Genomic DNA, 23,096 nt, shown 5'->3' with positions numbered 1-23,096 from the left:
TGGTATCCGAAAGAAGGCGAAATTTGAAAGTTATTATAAAATAAAAGACTTCATGAATATTGCAACATATTGCAGTATAAATTTATTCCACGGATTATTCTGCTTTGAATTTTAAAAGTTTTGAAAATCTAGGAGCTCAATCGCCGGCTGACTTCTCCGCGGGATACTCAGTGGATCATGACCATTAGCATGAATGTATTTATCTGCAATGATTATACGGATTTGAGTACAAATGCAGCGAAAATATATTCATAGGTTACCGTAGGTTACTTACATCTCCTGTTGATATTTCCGTAGTAGTTGTTTCTATTTTCAATTATAGATTTTTTCACCAGCTTACATGCACCACCGATAGAAAACAAAACGCGAAGTCCAAAAATTACGGTTGCCATTTTTCTAACTTTTCATGCGCACTATTTACCCATTATTATCTTCAGAAAGGAAACTTCATAATGTGGTTAAATTACCCATTATTCGTTTTTAAAAATATACCCATTTTATGACAGCTTAGTACTGCATCCAAAAATGGGTACTAGAAACCCATTTAATGGGTATTCCCAAACTAGCGTGCAGGCTATCCAGCTATTAGAAACAATTTTAAACACAATGCTAATGAAAATATAAAAACTAATTGCATTACACAAAATTTTCTCTTGAACTTTATTTCAATTAAACAATTTCGTAACATTACACACACATTTTTTACATTTTTTTACATTTTTTTACTGGCATCACTGCTATCATCAAGTTGTGTTACTGCTGCGCGGATTTTTATTTTAACAGTTTCGTTAAACATTCGTTTTTTTGTGCGGTTCAGTTTATCGCCACCCGTAGTTAAGCCACCAACTCGTGCCATCATAGTGAAGTTCACGAAATTAGATCACTGCAGTGTCCACAAAACTACTACAAAATTCATCGACGGATTAATCAAAACCATTGTTTGCTGAACCACTCCTTCGATCCCGCAAGCTCCATTCAGCAAAGCTCTCCGTGTTTACCGTTTATCCATGGCTTCGAGTAGAGTTTGCGCCCTCCACGGTTGCAGCAATGCCGGCGTAAGAAACGATAACAAGTTTGTTCAATGCTTCGGCGGCTGTGATAGATGGTTTCATTGGAAATGCGCCAACCTCGATGTTACCCTAGTCACTGCGTGCAGAGACATATCTGGATTGTATTGGTTCTGCGAAGACTGTAAAAACAGTTCTAATTTTTACTTGCACTCCAAAGTCGACACCATACTGGCGTTTCTCGAATCCCTGCAATCCGCGACTAAAGAGATCGAAAAAAATCTTGAGTCCAAAATAATCAACTGCTATGAGTTGATATCTAATCTAGCTAGTATCAATAGTCAAGTAAACCAACAAATGCTCGCCAAACCCTGCTGCCATATCCAGAACACACACCAGGTGTCACATTCAGTTCCCATAAACCCATCAGACCCCGATGAGGAAACTACTGCGCTAGATCTTTCGACGAACGTTATATTTTCCGACGAGCTTGCTGAAGCATCCCTTGATGTTGTACCTGGAAAGCGTAAATTGATTGACGACTCCTCCATAAAAAACCACAAACGATCCAGAACGACTGACATGATTTCATCTGATCTGGCTAACGGTTCCTCTTCTTCTCCGGATGTCGCCGAGATTCACTCGGAAGTCGCAACAACGAGTTCCATTTCCAACGTCAAAGAATCGGCTCCTGAAGTAATCGTACTCAGTCCTGGGTCAAGCGGACCTTCTGTTCTCCCAGGTAATATTGAATACGGTATATGTCCAGCCGTGGCAGGACAAGATGCTACGCCACCGATTGATGAAGTTTCCACACCAACAGTTACATCTCAAACAACGACTACTATGGTCAACTACAACAGCTTGGACCAGCCTTTCATCCAGTCATCCGTTCCTGTGCCCGTCACATATTCTGTTGTCACAGGTAATGATGAAAATAGTATACGTCCTGCCGTGGCGGGACTTGATTCTGCACTCCTAATCGACTTTTCATCCAGCGGCGCCGACTCTCTCAACCCACGTGATATGCCACCTACCGTCTCAATGCCAGCTGACGTAGTTCCTCATCAAACCATCGTAGTAGCGCCACATCCAGAACAAACTTCCGTTCATCAACAACCAGCACATCTCGTATCGACCGTTTCAAATTTCTCCAGGGCCGCTTTTCCACCTATAAGAGCTTACGTTAACTCCATCGGTGCATCAGGCTATTATTCGTCACCATCAAATGCGCACACTCATAGACTGAAGCAGCCTACTATGCCACCAACGCATCCTGTGTCCGCAGCATCCATCGTTTTCACAGGTAATGCTTACAATAGTATATGCCCTGCCGAAGCAGGGTTGGATACTACACCCCTAATAAACGCTTCATTGAGATCCAGATATCCTGCTCAACAACCCGCTACTTTGGCTGCCAATGTTCACTCGAGAGCTGCACCCGCTCAATTGATGTCGCAACGAAGTGCACCTCGTCCAGCTTACCTTCAACCGGTTTTGCGAGCTCCGGCAGCACCCCAGCAGGCTCCGTATTGGCACGTATCACAAGCATCAGCCAGAAGTTCTTCTGGTACTATCTCTGGTGTTCCAACAGCCAGCTCAAGTTCTCACGTCAATTCCATCCCTTCGAGTGGATTATCAGCGGGGCCAACTACTGTTGCTGCTCCAGTGCTTTTGCCGCCACAAGCACGTACAATGAAGCATTTCTACGTGAAACCGTTTGAACCTAACACCACCGAAGACGACATCATCAACTACGTTTGCCATCAAACCGGCTGGAACCTAGCAGACTTTTCTTGTCATCGGTTGGCTTCTGAGTCCAGTAGCCGCCGGAGAACATTTGTGTCATTTAGAATAGCGACTGTTGACAATCCTTGTTTCACACATGTAATTAGTAGTCCATCTTTTTGGCCTGATTTTGTCAGTATTGTGCCATTTAAGCCCAAACGTAAGTAGCAATTACCCTCAAACTTGCACGCAGGAGTTGTTGGAGTCTCAACTGGTCAACTCCACTCAACTTCATCTCCCAGCAGAACCAGCGGTTCCAGAAGCTTATTAGTTTTTTATCAGAATATCGGTGGGATCAATTGCTCCGTGGCAGAATACAGGCTAGCATGCAGCGATGCTGCCTACGATATTTACGCGTTCACCGAAACTTGGCTTAGCGATAATACTGTATCAAGTCAGTTGTTCGACAATTCGTTCACAGTCCATCGTCATGACCGTTCAGCCTCTAACAGCAGCAAAAGCTCTGGCGGTGGCGTTCTTCTAGCAGTTCGTTCCTCTCATAAATCTCGTATGCTGTATCCTCCAGAACACTCGTCCGTTGAACAATTATGGGTAGCTGTAAGTGGAAGTGACAAAACCACCTTTTTCTGTGTTGCTTACTTTCCACCTGACCTGGTGAATGATAGATCCTTAATTGACAAACATCTCCTCTCACTTGATTGGATAGTTGCTCAAATGAATGCGAATGACAACATTATCATACTTGGCGATTTCAATCTTCGTGCTGTTACATGGCTAAGAGACTCCAGTGGGACGTATTTCCCGGATGCATCTCGCTCCTCGATATCATCAGCATCGCTTACTCTGTTGGACGCATATAGCACTGCCGGTCTCAGGCAGATAAATTCGGTTCATAATGATAACAACCGGGTACTCGACCTGTGCTTCATAAGTGAAGATTTGCGTACAGATTGTTCTGCAACTCGTGCACCATCGCCATTAGTGAAGGACATACAACATCATCCACCTTTGCTTGTTGCATTAAACAACGGACCTCGGCCACGTTTTGTCGAACCTATGGACCGCGTCTCGTACGACTTTGGTAGGGGCGATTTTGACAGTATGAACGAATTTCTACAAAACCTCGACTGGGCAGGAATTTTTCATGGCAGTGATTGCAATCATGCTGCTTCGACGATGTCAAACATTTTGCTGTATTCGATTGATCAATATGTACCAAAAAAATACCACAGGGCACCTGCAAGCCCAGTCTGGTCAAACTCGGAACTTCGTCATTTGAAGAGTGCAAAAAGAGCCGCTCTGAAGAAGCACAGCAAATATCGTACAGATTCGACAAGAGCCGCCTATAAGCTATTTTACGAGACGTGCTACCGATGGGCCGCTCATTGTTATTGTTTACATTTGATGTTTTTGTTTTCGCGAAAAGTAGCATAACATGTGGTGAGCCCCAATCAGATTTTTGCTGACAGAAATGTTTTGATTTCTAATGTGGCATTTATCAATCCCCTGAGGTGCATGATATCACTAGCAGATAAAAAAAAACCTCCCCACGGTCTACGGATATTGATTATAGTGGGCGGATTGACGCATTTTTGCAGATGAATGAACCCCGTTTATTTGATGGGCCTGTGTCACATGTTATGCTAGCGAAAATGTAAATAAATGGGCCCAGCGGTTGGACTTCAAAACTGGAAAACATTCAAAAAACAGCTGATTTGAAACGTCTCATAAAATGCCTTATTCAAGGATCAACGAGCAGTATTCCAGGCTGAACAACCAGCTGTACCTAGCGCATTTGGTGGAAACTCAAAATCGTCTTCGATCCGACCCTAGAAGCTTCTGGCGCTACGTGAATGACCAACGAAAACAATCAGGACTACCCACCACCATGACCAACGGGGTATTGGAAGTCAATTCAACACCAGAAATTGCTGAGTTGTTTCGGTCTCAGTTTAGTAGCGTTTTCTCCAACGAGGTAGTTGATAACTCCGACATTGCCGTGGCTGTTGAAAATGTTCCACATGTCTCCTCTACTGCTTCACAACTTACAGTTACTCCTGACACAGTGCTTTCAGCGTTGGTGAGTTTGAAATCTTCGACGGGATGTGGCCCGGATAATATTCCATCCTTGGTATTGAAGCGATGTGCGAGCGCGCTCGCAGCACCACTAGCTACGGTTTTCGATATCTCACTATCAACAGGCGTTTTTCCTGACTGCTGGAAGGACTCTTTTGTATTTCCCATCCATAAAAAAGGTTGCAAACAAACAGTATCTAACTATAGGGGAATCGCTGCTTTGAGTGCTACGTCCAAGCTATTTGAAATCGTTGTCCTGGAGCATTTGACCCAATCCCTCAGCCAGCATATTTCGCCCAATCAACACGGGTTCATGGCCAAACGGTCTACAAGCACTAACTTGGTAACATTCACTTCGTTTATCACACAAGAAATTGAAAAGGGGCACCAAGTTGATGCGATATATACAGATCTCTCTGCTGCGTTCGATAAAATGAATCACGAAATTGCTCTTGCCAAGTTCGACAAGCTAGGCATTAAGAACAACGTACTTGCCTGGTTACGTTCGTATCTAGTTGGTCGCACAATGTCCGTCAAGATAGGTGATCACGAATCATCTCCCTTTACCGTTACCTCTGGTGTTCCTCAGGGCAGCCATCTAGGTCCGTTCTTGTTCCTTCTGTACATGAACGACGTCAACTCTATCTTGGAATGCTTCAATCTATCATATGCTGATGACCTGAAGCTTTACTACGTTATCCACGGACATCGGGACACCAGTTATCTTCAGCAACAACTTGAAGCATTCGCTGACTGGTGCCGCCTAAACCGGATGGTGTTGAATGTAACGAAATGCTCAGTCATCTCGTTTGGACGAAAACGATCACTTTTACATCATGACTACTGCCTGGATGACACCTATTTAAAGCGGCAAACCACTGTAAAGGATCTGGGTGTTATGATGGATGCTAAACTTGATTTCAAGGATCATGTCGCTTATATCGTTTCTAAGGCATCCTCACAGTTGGGCTTTGTATTTAGGTTTGCAAAAAAGTTCAAAGACGTATATTGTCTGAAGTCACTTTATTGTTCGCTGGTTCGACCGATCCTTGAATATTGTTCTGTTGTATGGGCCCCTTTTTACCAGAACGAAATTCTGCGTATTGAGGCTATTCAGCGCAAATTTATCCGCTTTGCGCTACGGCACCTAGGTTGGCAGGATCCTTACAATCTCCCAAGCTACGAAAGTCGTTGCAAGTTGATTCGTCTTGAGCTACTTCAATCTAGAAGAAGTGTTGCGAAAGCTTGCTTCATAGCCGACCTATTACAAGGTGATGTTAGTTGTGCTTCTCTTCTTGAACAAGTTGGAATTTATGTCCCTATTCGTAGTCTTCGTTTTCATAATTTTCTGTACATTCGTCCCGCTAGAACTAATTATGGACAAAATGAGCCTTTACAGAGTATGTGCCGCGTTTTTAATCAATGTTACGATGTTTTCGACTTTAGTGTTTCTCGTGTAGTAAATAAGAATAGATTTAAGAATGTATTGTGTTAGAGTAAGATGGGCGTACATGTCATTGGGGTTTGTATTTTAACCTGTTGACGAATAAATAAATAAATAAATAAATAAATTACACGATTACACAATCTATAAAATAAACTTAAAATCGTTTCCGCCGAACAGCGCGGGGCTTCAGAGCCGGTTGCCGTTCCTGCCTTATGGTCTACGACATTCTTAGGGACTGTCCATCCCAAGTTCATCCTCAGGGATGTCCTCACTTGACATTACTCTGTCCTAAACGTTAATTAAATAAGATTTAGTCAAAGATACTTTCATCGGCTTGTCTTTAATGTCGTGATCATATAATTTCAGCGAGTTTCACCGTTGGATGTTGCAACCACCGACGCAAATAAAGCCAGTTGTCGGATTGTCCCGGATTTATGAAAAATGTTTTTATAAAACTCAACAAAAATACTTTGAAGACGAAACAAAGACGATTCTAAAAATGGCGGCGTTGTTCGTCAAACTTTAACATGGGTATTATTCACCCATTGTGGGGTTGGATGGTAGTACTGCAAAATGTGGAAAAAATACCCATTATTTGAAGCTTGTAAAACACCCATTAGCTGTCAAAGCTCAGTACTGATGCAAAAAATGGGTACTAAGAACCCATTTAATGGGTAACGAGAACACTAGCCTGAATTCGACTACACTGAACGAAAACCTCCGCCATGAATTGAATGATTTTTGCTTCATCTGAGCCCCATGCCTATTTTCAGACATGATTCGGATGATTTTCAGTTGATCCAGCTTCTGCCAAAACAACTTGAATGATGACAATCCCGAAAAAAGCATGATTTTCATTGCTTTTTAGAAAGTCAATTTATGAGTGATTTTCATTCGCTTTCCTGTTTCATATGATTTGGGGTGTTTTTAATTTAAATTAAAAAGTTAAAAGTTAAAAAACTAAATAAATACATCATATTATTTTTAATAGGGTTATCTATTCATCAGTACATTTCATTTGAAATTATAAGACCTCTCTATATAAATATTTGATGTGTGTAATTATGTCATATAAATCCTGCACTGTTGTAAACGTCTAGGGTTCTGTTCGATCCGATACAGGGAAATCGGAAAATGAGAAGACTTTTCTTTGGCGGTGCAAGCAAGTATCCTGTAAATAAGTCATTCCATCTATAATGTTTGAAAAGTCTTTTAGTAAACGAAGAAAGCTAAAACAATTCATTCTTACCTTTCGTGATATGACTGACACCAGTATTTTCTCCAGAATTTTCAAAAAGATTTCTCCGGCAAACTCTAACATCTTTCAACTCCGCCATGTCTTTTATATCAACAAATGACGAATTGATTTGAAGTTGAATGATTTTCTGTATGGAACACAGACGATAACACTGTCAGATGGTTTTGAGATGAACATCAATCACAACAAACCCTAAGTAAAAAATAATTTAGAAACCGTGTCGTATAAAATCTCATAACAGGATGATTTCAATTCTACAAGACGAAGAAAAATCATCCTGCTGTGTAATCATTCAAAATTCAGATTCTGTGGATCTGTATCGCATTGCATGACAAAATATTCTTTACACGACCGGGGTTTTCGTTCAGTGTAAGAAGCGTTATGAAAGTTCGAAACCGTATGGTTCACCAGCCGTATGATGCCATTCTAAAAATGGATGATAGTCATATGAAAATGGAATGCTGATCGTATGGTCGACCAACAATGTTTTCTAAACTTGTTTTGAAGACTTCTCGAGCATAATGCTCAAGGAACTTATTATTGTCGCGCTTATCTTTTATTAGAGCCCTGCGGCGGTCGTACGCCTGCGAGGCCCACAGCCGCAGTGCCAGACGCAAGGCAAGACAAAAGAAAACATGTTCCCGCCCAAAACAAAAGCACGTGGGTTTCGCGAAGTGACAGATGTTTTCGGATGTATTTGTGATGAACGACAAGAGTCAGTAAAATGAGTGTGCTTGAAGTCAAATCCAATACAATGGAATAAAATACTTTTAGAATCTGGTGACGCTTTTATGCTTAGTAACTGTAGCGCTTATATTGGAAGCGAGAGGCAGGTAATCGCCATATTCTGATTTTTCTTGAGAGGCATAATACAATATCGATGCATATGTTTGGCGCGGCACACAACACAGGCTTCGCTTTGCAACCAACATTCCTCCAAACAGTGTAAGTCAATTCATACAAGAATAATGATCGGCATACGCTCGATCATTACGTCTCCAGTTAGCCTAGTGGTTAAGGCTATGGATCGCCAATCCAGAGACGGCGGGTTCGATTCCCGTTCCAGTCGGGAAGGTTTTCTCGACTCCCTGGGCATAGTGTATCATTGTACTTGCTTCACAATATACAAATTTAGAGGAAACAAAGCGTCATCGTTTTTCAAAAAGTCAAAAACAGTTTTCTCGCTCAAAATCAAACAGATTTCCATACAAATTTATCCTTGTACTCTATTCACCATCTAGATAAAAGTAAAATAATTTCCATTTACGGTTTTGCAAATTTGGGCGAAAAAACTGCTTTTGAATAGTTGATGATTGCTGATGACTGAAAGATGGTTTCTTGAGCCTTCATGCAATGGCAGGCAAAGAAAGCCCCTCAATTCATAACTGTGGAAGTGCTCAAAGAACACTAAGTTGAAGCGAGGCAGGCCAAGTCCCAGTGGGGACGTAGAGCCATAAAGAAGAAGAAGAAGACGTTCGATAAGACGCACGATTGCTTTTCTTGCCGTTTGGAAGTTTATACCGTTGTCCGACTAGAACTCTAGCGGCTTTCGTCTGGTCATCAGACACGCTTGAATCGTCAGGCTCTTAGCGATTTCTAGGTAGACAGCCTTCCTTTCCTTGTCAAGCAGGCGAACAGGAAAACGTTCCTCTTCTCCGACCTGCGGCTGACCATGACAGTAAGCGATTCACAGTAGGCCACGATGCGGTGATAAGCGCAACTCCGACAGTGGAGCCATTGTCGGATTCGGCGGACTATACTTCTGCACTTTAGCCCAGACGCAGACTGACCCGATCTTCTTCATCTCCGCTCGCAGGTTATGGATGTAAAAGCGCTGCCAAGTTTCAGTCTCCGTATTTCCGTGAGCTGCTTTCTAGCGATTGTGCTCGAGCAGCTTGATGGCCTTCTCCACTTGCTATTGTTGCTGATATGGGAGCTGCTGATTCTTTTTCAAAGTGTAATTTTTGTCCCGCTGGTTCGGAACGCCACAAATTGCTCCAGTCGTGATATTGGCATGTGCTGCAACGGTGCTACCTTCGACCCCGCCATTACGAGCCAACTTAACGGTCCGGTGGCTCTCTCTGTCGGTAATAGTAGCGAAAATACGGACGTCTTCGACTTCTAGAAGCCTTCGGAACCAGTCGTTCCATTTCTCCGTGCACTCTTCGTCTACCTGCTGGTCCCACTCACATCCCGAACGCCACAGGTCCTGAATCAGCAGTGTCCCGTAGAACGTAAATACGGACAGCAGCCCTAACGGATCTGATAAGCTGGTACCGTCTACTCCCGTTGGTTTGAACGACACCTCTGTGGTGACCGAAAATCTCTTCGCCGTCCATTTTCTTCCCGGAACAAAACTGCAGCACGTCCGATAGCTCCGAAGTTAGTTTTCTGAATGAAGAAGCATTCACATGCACGCCACTAGCCGAATCATCGCGTTCATTTTTATTCGAACACATTATTCTGAACCACCCATAAAAACATGGGAAATATGCATACCTTTAACATCTAATCGTTCCACAAAAGCTCATTTTCAAGTTCCACATTAAGTTCTACACAAGTTCCACCATAAACACATTCGATTCGGTATTCGAGATCGCCCAATATTTTCGATCGCAGCAATCCGAGAAACGTCAGATGGACTTCGTTTTTGTTTTGGTCCGTCGTCCGTATTGGTTTTCGTCTGGATTGGAAGTGCATCGGCAAGTGCATTGCCGATAAATATTGCACTTTCTCTTCTAGATTGGTAAACAAATCAATTAATTCATTCTTTCATTTCATTTCATTTTATTCTTACTCTGTATTCTACAACCTCATACAAACCAAAGGAATTTATTTTTAATTTTAGTTTGAACGACGTGCAGATTAGCGGGGGTCAAATTAAAAAGTCTTCAGATCAGATGCGGTCAAACGAACGAGTATTACCTTAACCGTCCTAAGATGTTAGATCAAGCGCACCCCGATAGCGTTGTGTACGTTCAGCGAGCATGTCTAGGCCAAATTGACCCCAACATCCTACTAGGGTTAAGAAATTTCTCTAGTAGATTCTTCAGGTTTCTGTTTCTTTTTAAGAGTTGTTTTACAAAATCCTCTAGACGTTCTGAAGTTTCTTCGACAATTCCTCCAGGAGTTTCTTCAGTGAATTCAAGGAAATCATTCAGAAGGTGTTATTCATTTTTGATTTCATAACGTTCCCAATGGGGCACGTTCGGTGTAGTACTAGATTTGTAGTAATGAGCTGAATTTTAGTATGGTGAGAAGGTTAATTCTCCGTTTCTGCAGTGAAATGGTACAAAAAGCGTGGGTATTACGATTCCTTGGCTAATTTGATGCTGTTTGAGCAAAATTTTGGATAACGATGTTGTTTATGTTGCAAGAAATGGAGAAAACAACAACACTGTTGCCGTACTTAACCCGATTTTCTTTTAATTTATGTGTAGGAAGAATTCTTGGAAAAAATGTATAGGATATCGAACTTCTGAAGAAATTTCTGGAGTAACTGTTGAATTAACTCCTCGAGAAATTCCTGCAGCGGTGAATTCTGGAGGAATACTTGAACGAATTCTTGGAGTATCTTGTAAAAGAACTTCTGAAAACCCCCTACTTAATCCACGGTGATGACGCCTTTCTTGTGCCTTCGGAAACCCATCTCAACAAAACTCAATGTTGATGAACATCGCACTTTCACCCGTAAAAAATCCATTTCATGACACCAGAAATCAAATTATCGTTTAACTGGCTTTTGATTTTTCAGTCTTAAATTCCATCTTGAATTTTGAGCCGCTATCTAGGATTTTGGACCGTCATCTTGGATGTTCTGGTCGCCATTTTTGGACTCCAAACAACTTCTCCATACCCATTACCCAAATAAATAGTCTCCACGCATATTCGCCATACCAAATATACCCATAATGCATGGTTTTAGATCCTAAAACTCCATTAAACAGCTGTGGGCTTCGTGGTCGTGCGATTAGCGGCGTCAGTCGTCTAGGCGTTTCGTAAGCCTCGGCGTGCGGGTTCGATTCCCGCCCCAGTCGGGGAAAACTTTTTGTCAAACGGAAAATTCTCCATTGGGCCACTGGATGTTATGTGTGTTGTCCGTTGTCTCATGTATGTAATGTTCAGTCTGTGCAGCCTCTGGCTGAAGACGGTGTAGTGTCTTTTTTTTTTGGATTCCATATCACCATCTTGGATATTATGGCACCATTTTAAAGTACCAGACATATTTCCCATACCAAATATAGCCATAAATCATGATTTTAGAGTTTAAAACTCTATTAACCTTCTTCGTGCTTGCGCTTACCTCGCTGACCTAGTGCACGTTTAGGGGTCATAATGACCCCAATGCAAGACGAGGGTTAAACTGCCGCCATGTTGAATTTTGGGCTGCCATCTTAAATTTTAGAATTCATCTTGGATATTCTGGTTGTTATTTTTGGACTCCACACATCTTCCCCACACCAAATATACCCATATTACATAGTTTTAGAGCCTAAAATTCTATTAAACAGCAGCCATCTTGAATTTTCAGCCGTCATCTTAAATATTAGGTCGCCATTTTGAATTTTAGGCCGACATTGTGAAATTTATGATCTCCAGTGGTGACTTTCGCACAAAGCTCATCAATCATGCTAAAGGTTACACAAATCGGCGTAGTTTGATGTGTCGCATGAAGGGGCATAGTTCAGTTTTATACATATACGGCCTAGTATACGGCTAGTTCTACTGGTGTTGGTCTGGATCACTAAATTGGCCATAACTCGGGAACGCCTTGACCGGTCCAGATCATTTTTGATAGCAAACAATGCGGTAAAATTTAAGTTTAATTTTTGTCCTGAAATTTCTGAGTTCGAGATAGAACGCCGCATTTCTAAGCAGAGTTACTCATTACATATAACTTGTTCTCCATAACCAATGCTCCTCGCGAACTGAAATTTTCACTGTAGCTCAGGGTACGAAATACGGATCACGCCGAAAAATAAACGCTTTGTCCTAAGCGGTGCATGTTGGTAACAAAGGCGCTCCGCAACAAACGCATGTCAGGTGATGAGAGCAATAAAACAAACATCGTTACCCGTGCGTGTACCGATATTCATGCTTTTTGCTAAAATTTTTGACCCACATCATCGAATTCATAAGCATTTGGACGAATTAAGACTCTTTCAAACCTCAGAGTCGAGTTTCAGTTGTAAAACAATGCGAAAATCACGATGTGTATAGAACGAGACAAATATTCCTACCGTTTTTGTTATGAAAGAATTTGGGAGCGATTTTGTCATTCTCTTCTAACGAAAAAACAAAGCGCTGTTGCCGTGCCTTCTTTGTTGCCTATTTTTCGCTTGCGGTGCCATATTCTGCGTACACTGGTAGCTTGATAACATCTTATTTTTAAATGTATAGGGTACGTTGAGAAATCAAATTTCAATTGTAGGTATTTTTGTCGAAACTTATAAACATTTGCATGTTTAAATGTCTTTTTGAGGTAATCCACACAGGAAAACTTATATAATCTGAAAGTAAAACCACAGACAAACAGACGTAACACTTCCATCGTTTTTAACGCTTTTAACGATCATTTTAATTTTTCATAGTTGGGGCTTGCAGAACCAGAGGCACGCGCATCGTTTTCCTTTGCGTTTTACGATTCTCACTAGCACCTTCTGTTGACGATATTGCTCAACGCAGTGTTTCGTGAAACATTTCCACTAGGTTATGCTAGTGTGAACTGCGTGATGGATTTTCACGAAAATTGTTCTTGGTGTTACGTCTGTTTGTCTAGTCTAGTCTAGTCTACTTTAGTCTACACATCGTGCTCCACATACACAGCCATTCATTGAAAGAATCCTGGAAAATGATAGAATCGACTAATTCTACCATTTTTCTTGTCATTATTAATGCTTGCAGTACATCGGAAATGCATTACAAGCATTAAAGCGGCCAGGCCTACTGTGCAGCGTTATTGGTTTTACAATAAAGCCATTGAACGGGGACATCTCGTACCAACCGCTCAGCTTTTTAGAAAACAGAATACCTGAAAATCGATGGGGGTGACGATGCTAAGAAGGTTAATGTCACCCCTTGGCCCTTCACTTCCTGGGATGGAACACAGGTATTTGGTCCGTGTCCTGGCCCTTATGCCTAGGCTTAAGCGCCTTTACTCGCGCTCTGGAATGAAACAAACTGGGTGCAAAGCAAACGCTACGTTACTGAAAATTAGTTTTCATAAATGCCTCCTTAAGGGAAAAAGAGAAAACGTAGTTTGAAACGGTCTCACCAATTTATCTGGAAACTGCAGTTTCTCAGTGTTAACAAGGAATCGGGTTTCTGCAGTTTTTCACAATGGTATCCAGTTCATGCTTCTGCTTCTTGGTATCAGCTCTTCCTCTCGAAACTAGCCTAACAACGTTGATAGTCTGGATAAGCTAAATATTCTTGTCGGTTTTGAGCAATGTTTGGCAAAAACCAAATATACTATATTAACAATATAGGTCACTTCGTGTTTTCACATACAACGACATGGAGACGCCGTTTACGAATGATTACAGCACCACCTGTTGTCAGAAAAAATCAATAATTATATTTTGATCAATTTTTGTTTACCGTGTAAGGTGACATTTCTGAAAAAAAGATGTTAGGGGTGTCAAAGTTTTTTGTTCCAAAAAATCGATTAATAAATAATCGATTTATAATATACACAAACAAAATAATGTTGCGCATTCCCGGATAAAAAATTACCATTCGTTACATGGTAAATATTATTAACATATGACTGGTTTTATTGTTCACAATAAAACACACAGTAGATATATTGTTACGTTTTACAATAGAAATCAAGCCCATATAGTTCGTACAATAAGTGAACATTAGTTTTATTAGTGACTAATTGATTTGATTGTTTTTCTATAGTTCCTAAATAATTTAAAGTTACTATCAGTAAAAAATAATTTAAGTCGTTTTTATACAGTTGGAAAAGTGTTTGCAAAGTTCTCATGGACTTTTTATTAAAAAAGAGTTTATTTCTCAATCACCCTTAAAACAATTCGTAACAAATAAATAACAATAAATATCATTGTTGCTTGGATCATGTTTATTTTACTCTGTATAATCACATACAAAACCACTTGATATATTTTTTTTAGTTTTCGTTTTAAATTTGAATACAGTAGATGTTTTGCTTATCGAATGTTATTCGGTATAGCTGCAACGACTGACACACGTCAAACCATGTTGACAGAGGAAACTCTCAATTAATAACTGAAGAAGTACTTATAAAAACTAAGTAGCTGAAAAGCAGGTTTTATCCAAGTGAGGACATTACGACACGAAAAAGATGAACAATGATTTTTCTATTGTTTCCAAATAAATTAAAGGAATCTTGTAAATAGTAAACTACCATTGATAACAATACAAATACAATTAGTTTAATGGGGTCAATTGAACCGATGTTAAAATAAACATGCGATAATATTTGTTGTTATGTAAACAGATTTCGCCTTTGAAAAACCATAGAATTCATCTTTTTCGGTAACAATTTTCTCCAGTATTTACAGGTACTAATGGCCACATGAATTGTGAACGATTTATGGTAAGGATCATATGACCTGAGGTCTGACTTGTGATATTTGGTAGTTATTTGAAAATATTGATGATAGATGTTATCAACAGCTGCCAAGCAATACATACCAGATAAACATTAGAGTGTTTGATTCTTATCATAAAATTTGCATACCATTCTGGTGGCCCTTAGTGCTCGTAAATGCTAAATATAAATGTTAGCGGGAAATATAAATTCTATGCATTTTCAAAAGCGAAAACTTCTTACAAATAACAACAAATACTATTGTAATTTTATTGTAACAACGATTCATTTGATGTCATTCAATTAATTGTATTTGTATTGTAAGAACAATGAAAAAACATTAGGATATATTGTATTCTTTTGAAAATTGTCCTAAAAATATCTCATAAAAACACAATACATTCTATTGTTTTTCGCGTAAAAATGTATGAAAATTTTCTCAAAATTTTATGGTAAAGATACATAACAACCACCATTTTTTATTGTAAAAGTGCCATTTACCATTCGCCGAATGGTATAGTACAATAGGGGTGATGGTGAATGTGCTGTGCCAATTACAATATTTTTAATGGTGAATAATTGTCGACAAAATGGTGTTGTAACAATAAAATTTATCGTATTTTTATGATATTTTTTATCAGGGTTTAGTTCACCACTGGACGGCGCACTCAGTCTTTATAAGTGCGAAAACGTTAATGCATCAAATCCAGTTGATATCTTCAGCGCACTATTTCTTTGATTTATGCTGAATAAGTGCTCTGAACACACCGAGTTGATTTGTTTCAATTGCGCACTTTAATTTACGTTTTCGCACTCATGAAAACTCGTGCGATAGTCCAGTGGTAAACTAAATGCGCTATACTTCATAAGATGACATCTACGAAGAATTTGAATGCTCCCTCATTAACGTCACCGAAATCGTTTCACTTCGAAATTTAAAATTTTCACCCTCAAAATTAACTTATATTTTGCCCTGGTGGTTACTATTTTTCTTTGACAATGGCTTTTAATATCATCTTTTTTAATGTCCATGTTGACATACATACATCGGATTGGATAGCTTACAAAAATCCGGAAGATCACCAACCAAATGCACGTCAAATTTCTTGTGGCAGAATGCAAGACATTGAATCCAAGGGTGCACAAAGCTAATGGACAGATGCACGAAATTTCAACGTTTGAGCGTTCCGTGCTTACAAAAAATGAGCTCCGGGACCGGACCTGAGAATAGAATACGTCAGATTTAATTTCGATTAATTTTGTTGTTCTTCCGAAGTGAACTGTGAGTTTATTCGAATACTTGTTGTTTTATTCCGGACTAATCGGTTTCCTTTGTTGTTGAATGAGTGAACATTGTGTTGTCAAAGATTGAACATTCACACGATCGTCGCGAAATCCTTCAAAGCTCATTATTTTTAAATATATAGTCATGGGTTTGTGGGTGAACTTCAGTTAGTAAAAATATTCAAACAAATTCGCCTGCTGCAGAGTGATAATTCTCCATAAATTTAGTCAGGCATTCCTTCAGATGTTCCTTCTGAATTCCTTCTGATTTTCCAACGGAAGTTCCTTCTCAGTTTTCTCTTTTCCGTTGCTTACCGGAAAAATCCGTTGTTGTTTATCCGTTGCTAACCGTCGTTAATCGCGTCTAACAGCACCTGCGGCTCAGTTAGCAGCGGTTAGCGACGGTTAGGATATGTCATTCCCCTTGGTTTCCTTCTAGTTTTTTTTTCTGAGATTCATTCAGGAGCTTTTTGTGAAATTCCTCCAGGAGTGCCTTCAGAGATTGATTTGAAGTTTTTTTTTTCTTAAATTTCTCCAGAGGTTTCCTCGAGGAACCCCCAGGAGCTCCTACTGAAATTACTCCAGCAATTTCTTCTGATGTTCCTTCAAGAATTAATTCTAGGAATCCTCAAGAATTCTCTTCTAGGATTCGTCAAGAAGTTCCTTATAGGATTTTCTTATAGGAGTTTCTTGGAGTTTTTTCTTGGATTCCTGCAGAAGCTCAGCTCCTTCCCTGCTGATTCTCAGCGTCTTCCCTGCTGATTCCCTCAGCAGTTTTTTTTTACGAATACCTCCCGGAGTTCCTTCTGGAATTCCTCCAAAATTTTCCAAGACCGACCAGGAGTTGTTTCAAGGATTTATCCAAGAGTTCCTTTAAAAAATCCTCCATCTGGGAATTTCAACCGGGATTTCCACTAGTATTCCTCCGAAAGTTCCTTGTGGAAATCACTCCGTCCGTTTAGGATTTCCACCGAGTCTTCTGGGATTTTTCAAGGAATTTCTTTTGAAATTTCGTAGAAACTCCGAAGTGACTTTGTAAATCTCCAACGCGATTTTATACGCGATAATATTTTTCGAAGGATCTTTCCAGGATTCCTTCAGAAGTTCCCTCTTTGAAGTATCAGAAATCCTCCAGGAATTATTTTTGTGATTCCTTCTGAGACTTCTATAAATTTGTAAGTACTTTCTTCCGAGATTCCCAGAAGAAATAAGTGAATACTAGATTTGTAGTAATGAGTTGGTTTTTTGTATGGTGAGATGCTACCAACGATAACGATATACAACTAGCATTTTTTTCGGTGACCACGGCATCATCTGTGACCGGCATACGGGGCTTTTCGTTTGTTAGCCTCATTTATGTCCGACCCCTTAGTTTGACAGAAATTAATGTCAAAGTGACAATTCAATTCTTGTTTTGTTTAAGCGCGGCGCGTTTAATTAATTTTATAAAACGAGCTCGTCCGTACGTATGTTAATCGGGATTCCTAGATAAATACCTTATTCGGTAATAAGTTTTGATTCCATCCGGAATGAAAAGGGTATCCCGATGCCGTGATATCTATCAGCATACACAACCGGACGTTTCCAAAGCTTTTGAAGGCAATGTGGACAAATATACCTACAGAAGGAGGCACCAAAGTTTGGTGAAATGGAATGTTAGCGTAAGTAGGTACTTTAAATTAGTTAATCTTTAGTTTGAAATACCCAATTACTCTATACGTTAGGATAATGTCCGGCTCCAGGAAAATCATTGACAAAGAGCTGTGCCGAGACGGATGCCATCGGAAATCTCAACCAGAAGAAACAGACATGAGCAAATGTCGTATGGATGTGCTGGTACCGGAATCAAAGATAAATACTCGTTGCCGAAACTCCCCGGGCAAAGGTAGACGACGAACTATGAGTATGAGACGACCACTTGATACCCTGGATCGCATGCTGCCATTGCCATTTCACGAGTCAACGCAAGTTGGAACACTTCCGTGATTGGAGAACTCCGTCTCACAGAAAAAAAGGGTTCCATCAGGAACGACCCCATCCGGAATGTTGACGACACCCATAGCGTATCCAGAACGTCGCCAGGCGTTTGGGAGGGAACGGGAGCCAAAATACGGCGTACCAAAAAGACTCAGATGGCGGCAGCTGCCAGCAAAAAAGTTAAATACAATGTGTCGGCAGAAGCAAAATGAGTACCCAGCATTTCCACTGTGAATTTTCAATTATATACAATTACATTGGCTTGGTATTGTTCATCGCCATTTGGCTTAAAAACAAAAGCATATGTATTTGTAAGTTTGATGTCTGCATAATAAAGAAAAGTGAAGTAAATGAATTATTCTTCCACTTTTGCTAATTCTACGAGTGGAGTACCCCAAAAAGCTTAGAACATGTTAACTAAATTTGCTTCACCCTGAAGAGGGAGGACATGGTGAACCTTAAAAGCTTAGAACGTCTTAACTAAATTTTCTTCACCTTGAAGTGGGAGGACATGGTGAACCCAAAAAGCTTAGAACGTCTTAACTAAATTTGCTTTACCTTGCAGTGGGAGAACATGGTGATCCTAAATAGTCTAAGAATGTCTCAACTATATTTGCTTCACCTATCAATTGGAGGACATGGTGAACCTAAAAAACTTAAGTACGCCCCAAATATTGTTGCTTCACCTTGCAGTGGGAGGACGTATATCACCCAAAAATTTCCCTTTATATGCAATCAGTTATATTGTTAGTGTAGCTTTGGGTATCTTCATTTAGTTCCACGTTGTGATGTCCGCAGCCAACCCACCCATCGTCCCCTATTTATTTATTAATATTCCATCAAAAGACAAAACTTATGACCGTAACAAAATAAGTATCTACTTAATTACGCAGGTCCGAAGTGCTGAGCAGCAACATATCTCCTTCAGTAAAAAATGCCTGTCATGCAACTGATTAGGTAATCTGATTGATATATCCTATTTATCGATGGGTGGTACCTAGAAATAGATGAAAAGGGAAAAATAGGATATTACGTTACAAAAAAAAAAAATCAGAAAGATTGCTGATGGAAATTAAAAACGTCCCAAGTAACCACGAAGCCGTATATAAGTGCATCAATTTTGCTATATATTGATAATTAAAATTATGAATATAATGCTGCATTACTTTATACACCTCATTGAAGCAGTATTAAAGTGGAAAAGGGCCCCACTAAAATCAAATTAGTGCCATATATTGCAGCACGCTGACAGCCATTGTTAAAGTAATATAAATGCATGTGCTGTACATTTGCATTTCACATGCTTGATACGTGCAACACGAAAAACCAAAACAAAAATCTATTTATAGCACCGTTTCGTTATCGACGGTACTAATGCCCCCACACATGAATGTTTTAACCATTATTTTTTTGTCGTCAGATCGGGAGTCGAACCAGAAGTGTTGAAGACCGCTAGATGAGTTCCATACGCGCTGGCGCCTTGGACCGTTTCTGCTGCAGTGATAACAACAGATATTTCATCAACTTAAAGGAAACTGTTCTTCTGTCTCAATCATTGTAGTAGAGGGTAAAACGACTATGCCATATGTAATAGAATACAGTAAACTATCACATTCCGATAAATTACTGATAAATACATAATGCATTTTAAAAGATATTTAATCAACATAAGAAAATTAAAACCTCGATTGAAACACCCTTCGCACACTGCTCATATGCTAATTGTGATTTCCATCGTTATTGGCATGTGATAGCAGCCTACAGAAAAGAGAAAAGTTCATCTTTAAATAGGTTTTGCTGTCGTCGATCGGTGGCTCAAACGGGGAATCAGTTGGTCGGTAGTCGAACCAGAAATGTTGAAGACCGCTAGAGTTGACCGTAAAGTTGTTCAATCTTCTTGATTTCATTTGTTTACCATTAGAGTCAAGCTTTTATAATTGTATTGTTAGAGCAAACTTTGCTAGTTTGTACATTGCATTTATTCAGTTTTGCAGTGTTGAGTTATTGAATTATCTTATATCACCTTTTAATAAACCCGAATGTAAAAAAAAATGCAATGCATCATCACACTGATAATGCCAATCTAAAGGATTATTGCATGACAAGTGTGGAATTACTGCATTTCACATTGCAAAGGTTGATATTCAGTCTAATTCGTGCAATGTTATAATGCTTGTGGTTACTTGGGGTCAGTCTCTAAACCAAAAGCTCGTTTGAGTGATTTCTACAATTTTAAAATATTTCTCAAAAAGCACATTTTGGTATTTCGGGAACATAGAAAGGTTTTTTATGCTTCTGTTAGTGAAAACCAGTAATAAAAAAATAATAAAATCTGCATTATTATAAATTAAAATATTGACTGCAAGATAACATGAAGTAAATATAGTAAATATAATAATATAATAAACCAAACCAGTAAATAATAATAAACCAGTAAAACATAGCGCGTTTAGAATTCTGAGATTAGATATACTGGGATAGGAATTCTTTCTTAGAATCGATGGAATTTCTCCCTATGGATTCTCAGAATTGCTATACAAAAAAAATCATTTAGTATTTCATGAAATTAGTAGATTCATAACATGTTCACGATTTTCAACAAACCTTTTAAATTTCCAGAAATACAAAGCCACCTGGAATTCATTCAGAAAACTAAATGAAATCCTTCATTATTTTGAGAAATCAGTCACTTGTAGAAATATACACTCAAAAGATTTCTGAAAAGAGAGCACAACTTATCGTTTAAGGACAAACGTCTTGAAATCCCGCTTCAACAGTGCATCAGAACTAAAAACGCACAAATCTCAAGAAGCAAGCTTCACACAACAGTGTATTTTATTATTCTGTTCTTGCTCACTTGTAATAAGCTTAAAATAAGAAGATCAGATGCGCTGGTTTTGTTTACGAAGAAATTTGTGCCCTCGAAATCGTGAGTAGGTACCAAAGTCGGCCATCTTGGGATTCTAACAAGTCTGTCCTTAAATGGTTCTGTACCACTAGCAGGACCACTACCCATAAAGCCAGTAGCCCGTATGTCACAAGCTCGAATGTAACATTAACCCGAATATATGTGCCACCAGCCCGAATGCATTTGGAAGAAACTGATAAACAATTTCATCAGAGCTCTTTCCTCTTTTCGGTATAGGCTATTCTGCCATAATTAATTATCATATTCGGATTTTTCTTTCTTTGGAACATACGCTGTTCTATAGTTATAGTTCTATAGTTAGTTGTATAGTTAACGAGATAGTGATTAGTGAATTGATCAAATTCAGACTAGTGACATTCAAGCTAACGGTGCAATCGGGTCATTATCGTTCGGGATAGTGTTATAGAATCCCGTCAAACACTCTCAACCTCCTACGGTCCCACCCGCAGTAAATCAAGTTTGATTCATCTACCTACCATTAGCACGACTACGATGAGCCTCCTCAGTTCCTCTGTGCTTGTTACCGAAAGTCCTCCCCAGGTCCGTGAGGGAGGGTTTATTGTCGTCACAGTCGCGAATACAGCAGAATGTCACCATGTGTCCACATTTCCGCCGCCGAAAGTTAAAATATCAACGGACGCTCCGGGCATTATGGTACCAGAGGTGACCGTGGAAAGAGTGTGAATCGCAGTGGGGAGAGCTGGTTCATCGGCGAGTGTATCGGATTCTGGTAGAGGACACTCGTCGTAGGGATCACTGATGGCGCTGTTGAGATCACCGCCTTCTGAGTATCCGTCGCAACTCGCAGATACTGGTGATGATGTTCCGGATAACCGACCGTCACTATTCTACCAAATTCCAAATTGTGTCCGTAATTTGGTGATTGTGTCAGAAACTGCGACGGTTGGATAGGATCATAGGATATGAGCATTCCGACACTGGTTCCAGAGAAGCGTTTCATCCGACAGCATCTTCGTCGCTGAGAACGATTATTTCCTTGTGACTGGAAATCTGCTACCTGCCGGGTGATTATTTCTGATTAATTATTTCTACTGGTTTGATGTTTCTCAATTTTGCTTACCTTGGCGAGAGACTTCTCAAAGTTATCGGTGCACTCGAATCGTTTGCCATAATGTGGATCCGGAACAGCTCTAGCTGCGTATTTGTGTCCTGCTAGCTGCCTCCGATCAAAACAAAAACATACACATGAAAAAAAAAAAACAACGAAACCAAGGGGCTCACCCAAGTGAATCGAAGTTGATGTCAAAACAAGGGGCTCGTGGATGAAAAGACCCCGTTTCAATTAAAACGAAAAGACCCCGAAATTAAATCATTTTCTTTCCTACTGTTAGATCTTAGTATGTATCTTTGATGCTGCACTCTCCGTTTCTACATTGAAACGGTGCAAACTCATGGGTAGATAGTAGAGTAACAGTTTACTCTACTATCTATAATGCGTATTATGATTCTTAGCCTAGTTTGATGCTGCTTGAGCGAAACTTTGGGGAAATATATTGTTGGAGTTGCATTAAATGAGAATACATCAACACAGTTACCCAAAGTTTTGCTCGAACAGCATCAAATCACGCAAGCAGTCATAAAACCCTTGCTTTTTTGTTATCATTATTGCAGTTACCGTTTAATTGCAGTAACGGAGAATTTACTTTCTCATTATACAAATCATTATACTACAAATACTTCACTGATTGCGTTTTATTCATGGAGATATGTAATCCCAGATTTAAAAAAATGTTGGAGGAACGCTGGAACGCTTTCCCTGAGAAATTCCG

General features: G+C 39.8%; 1 protein-coding gene and 1 long non-coding RNA gene across 5 annotated transcripts; one reads left to right on the top strand and one right to left on the bottom strand.

The window, feature by feature from the left end:
* The first annotated feature begins 736 nt into the window (after nucleotides 1-736).
* Nucleotides 737-18,732, top strand: LOC134284753 (uncharacterized). Of its 3 annotated transcripts, none has more exons than XM_062843988.1 (2): nucleotides 737-18,061; nucleotides 18,125-18,732. In XM_062843988.1, the coding sequence occupies exon 1, from the start codon at nucleotides 1,008-1,010 to the stop codon at nucleotides 2,961-2,963; it is 1,956 nt and encodes a 651-aa protein (XP_062699972.1). In that variant the 5' UTR covers nucleotides 737-1,007; the 3' UTR covers nucleotides 2,964-18,061; nucleotides 18,125-18,732. The 3 variants fall into 3 exon arrangements, with proteins under 3 accessions (XP_062699972.1, XP_062699973.1, XP_062699974.1); XM_062843989.1 differs by having other exon boundaries at nucleotides 737-18,065; XM_062843990.1 differs by having other exon boundaries at nucleotides 737-18,069.
* Nucleotides 18,733-19,168: 436 nt separating this feature from the next.
* On the bottom strand, nucleotides 19,169-23,090 carry LOC134284755 (uncharacterized). 2 transcript variants are annotated; one of them, XR_009995917.1, is made up of 3 exons: nucleotides 22,388-23,090; nucleotides 21,783-22,324; nucleotides 19,169-19,374 (listed from the first exon to the last, which is right to left on the bottom strand). It is a non-coding gene; the product is annotated as an uncharacterized LOC134284755 (long non-coding RNA). The 2 variants fall into 2 exon arrangements; XR_009995916.1 differs by having other exon boundaries at nucleotides 21,783-23,090.
* Nucleotides 23,091-23,096: the final 6 nt, after the last annotated feature.

This window comes from Aedes albopictus, unplaced genomic scaffold (genome assembly GCF_035046485.1).
Source record: "Aedes albopictus strain Foshan unplaced genomic scaffold, AalbF5 HiC_scaffold_702, whole genome shotgun sequence".
Classification (NCBI taxonomy): domain Eukaryota; kingdom Metazoa; phylum Arthropoda; class Insecta; order Diptera; family Culicidae; genus Aedes; species Aedes albopictus.
This window is presented reverse-complemented; position numbering and strand designations above follow the sequence as displayed.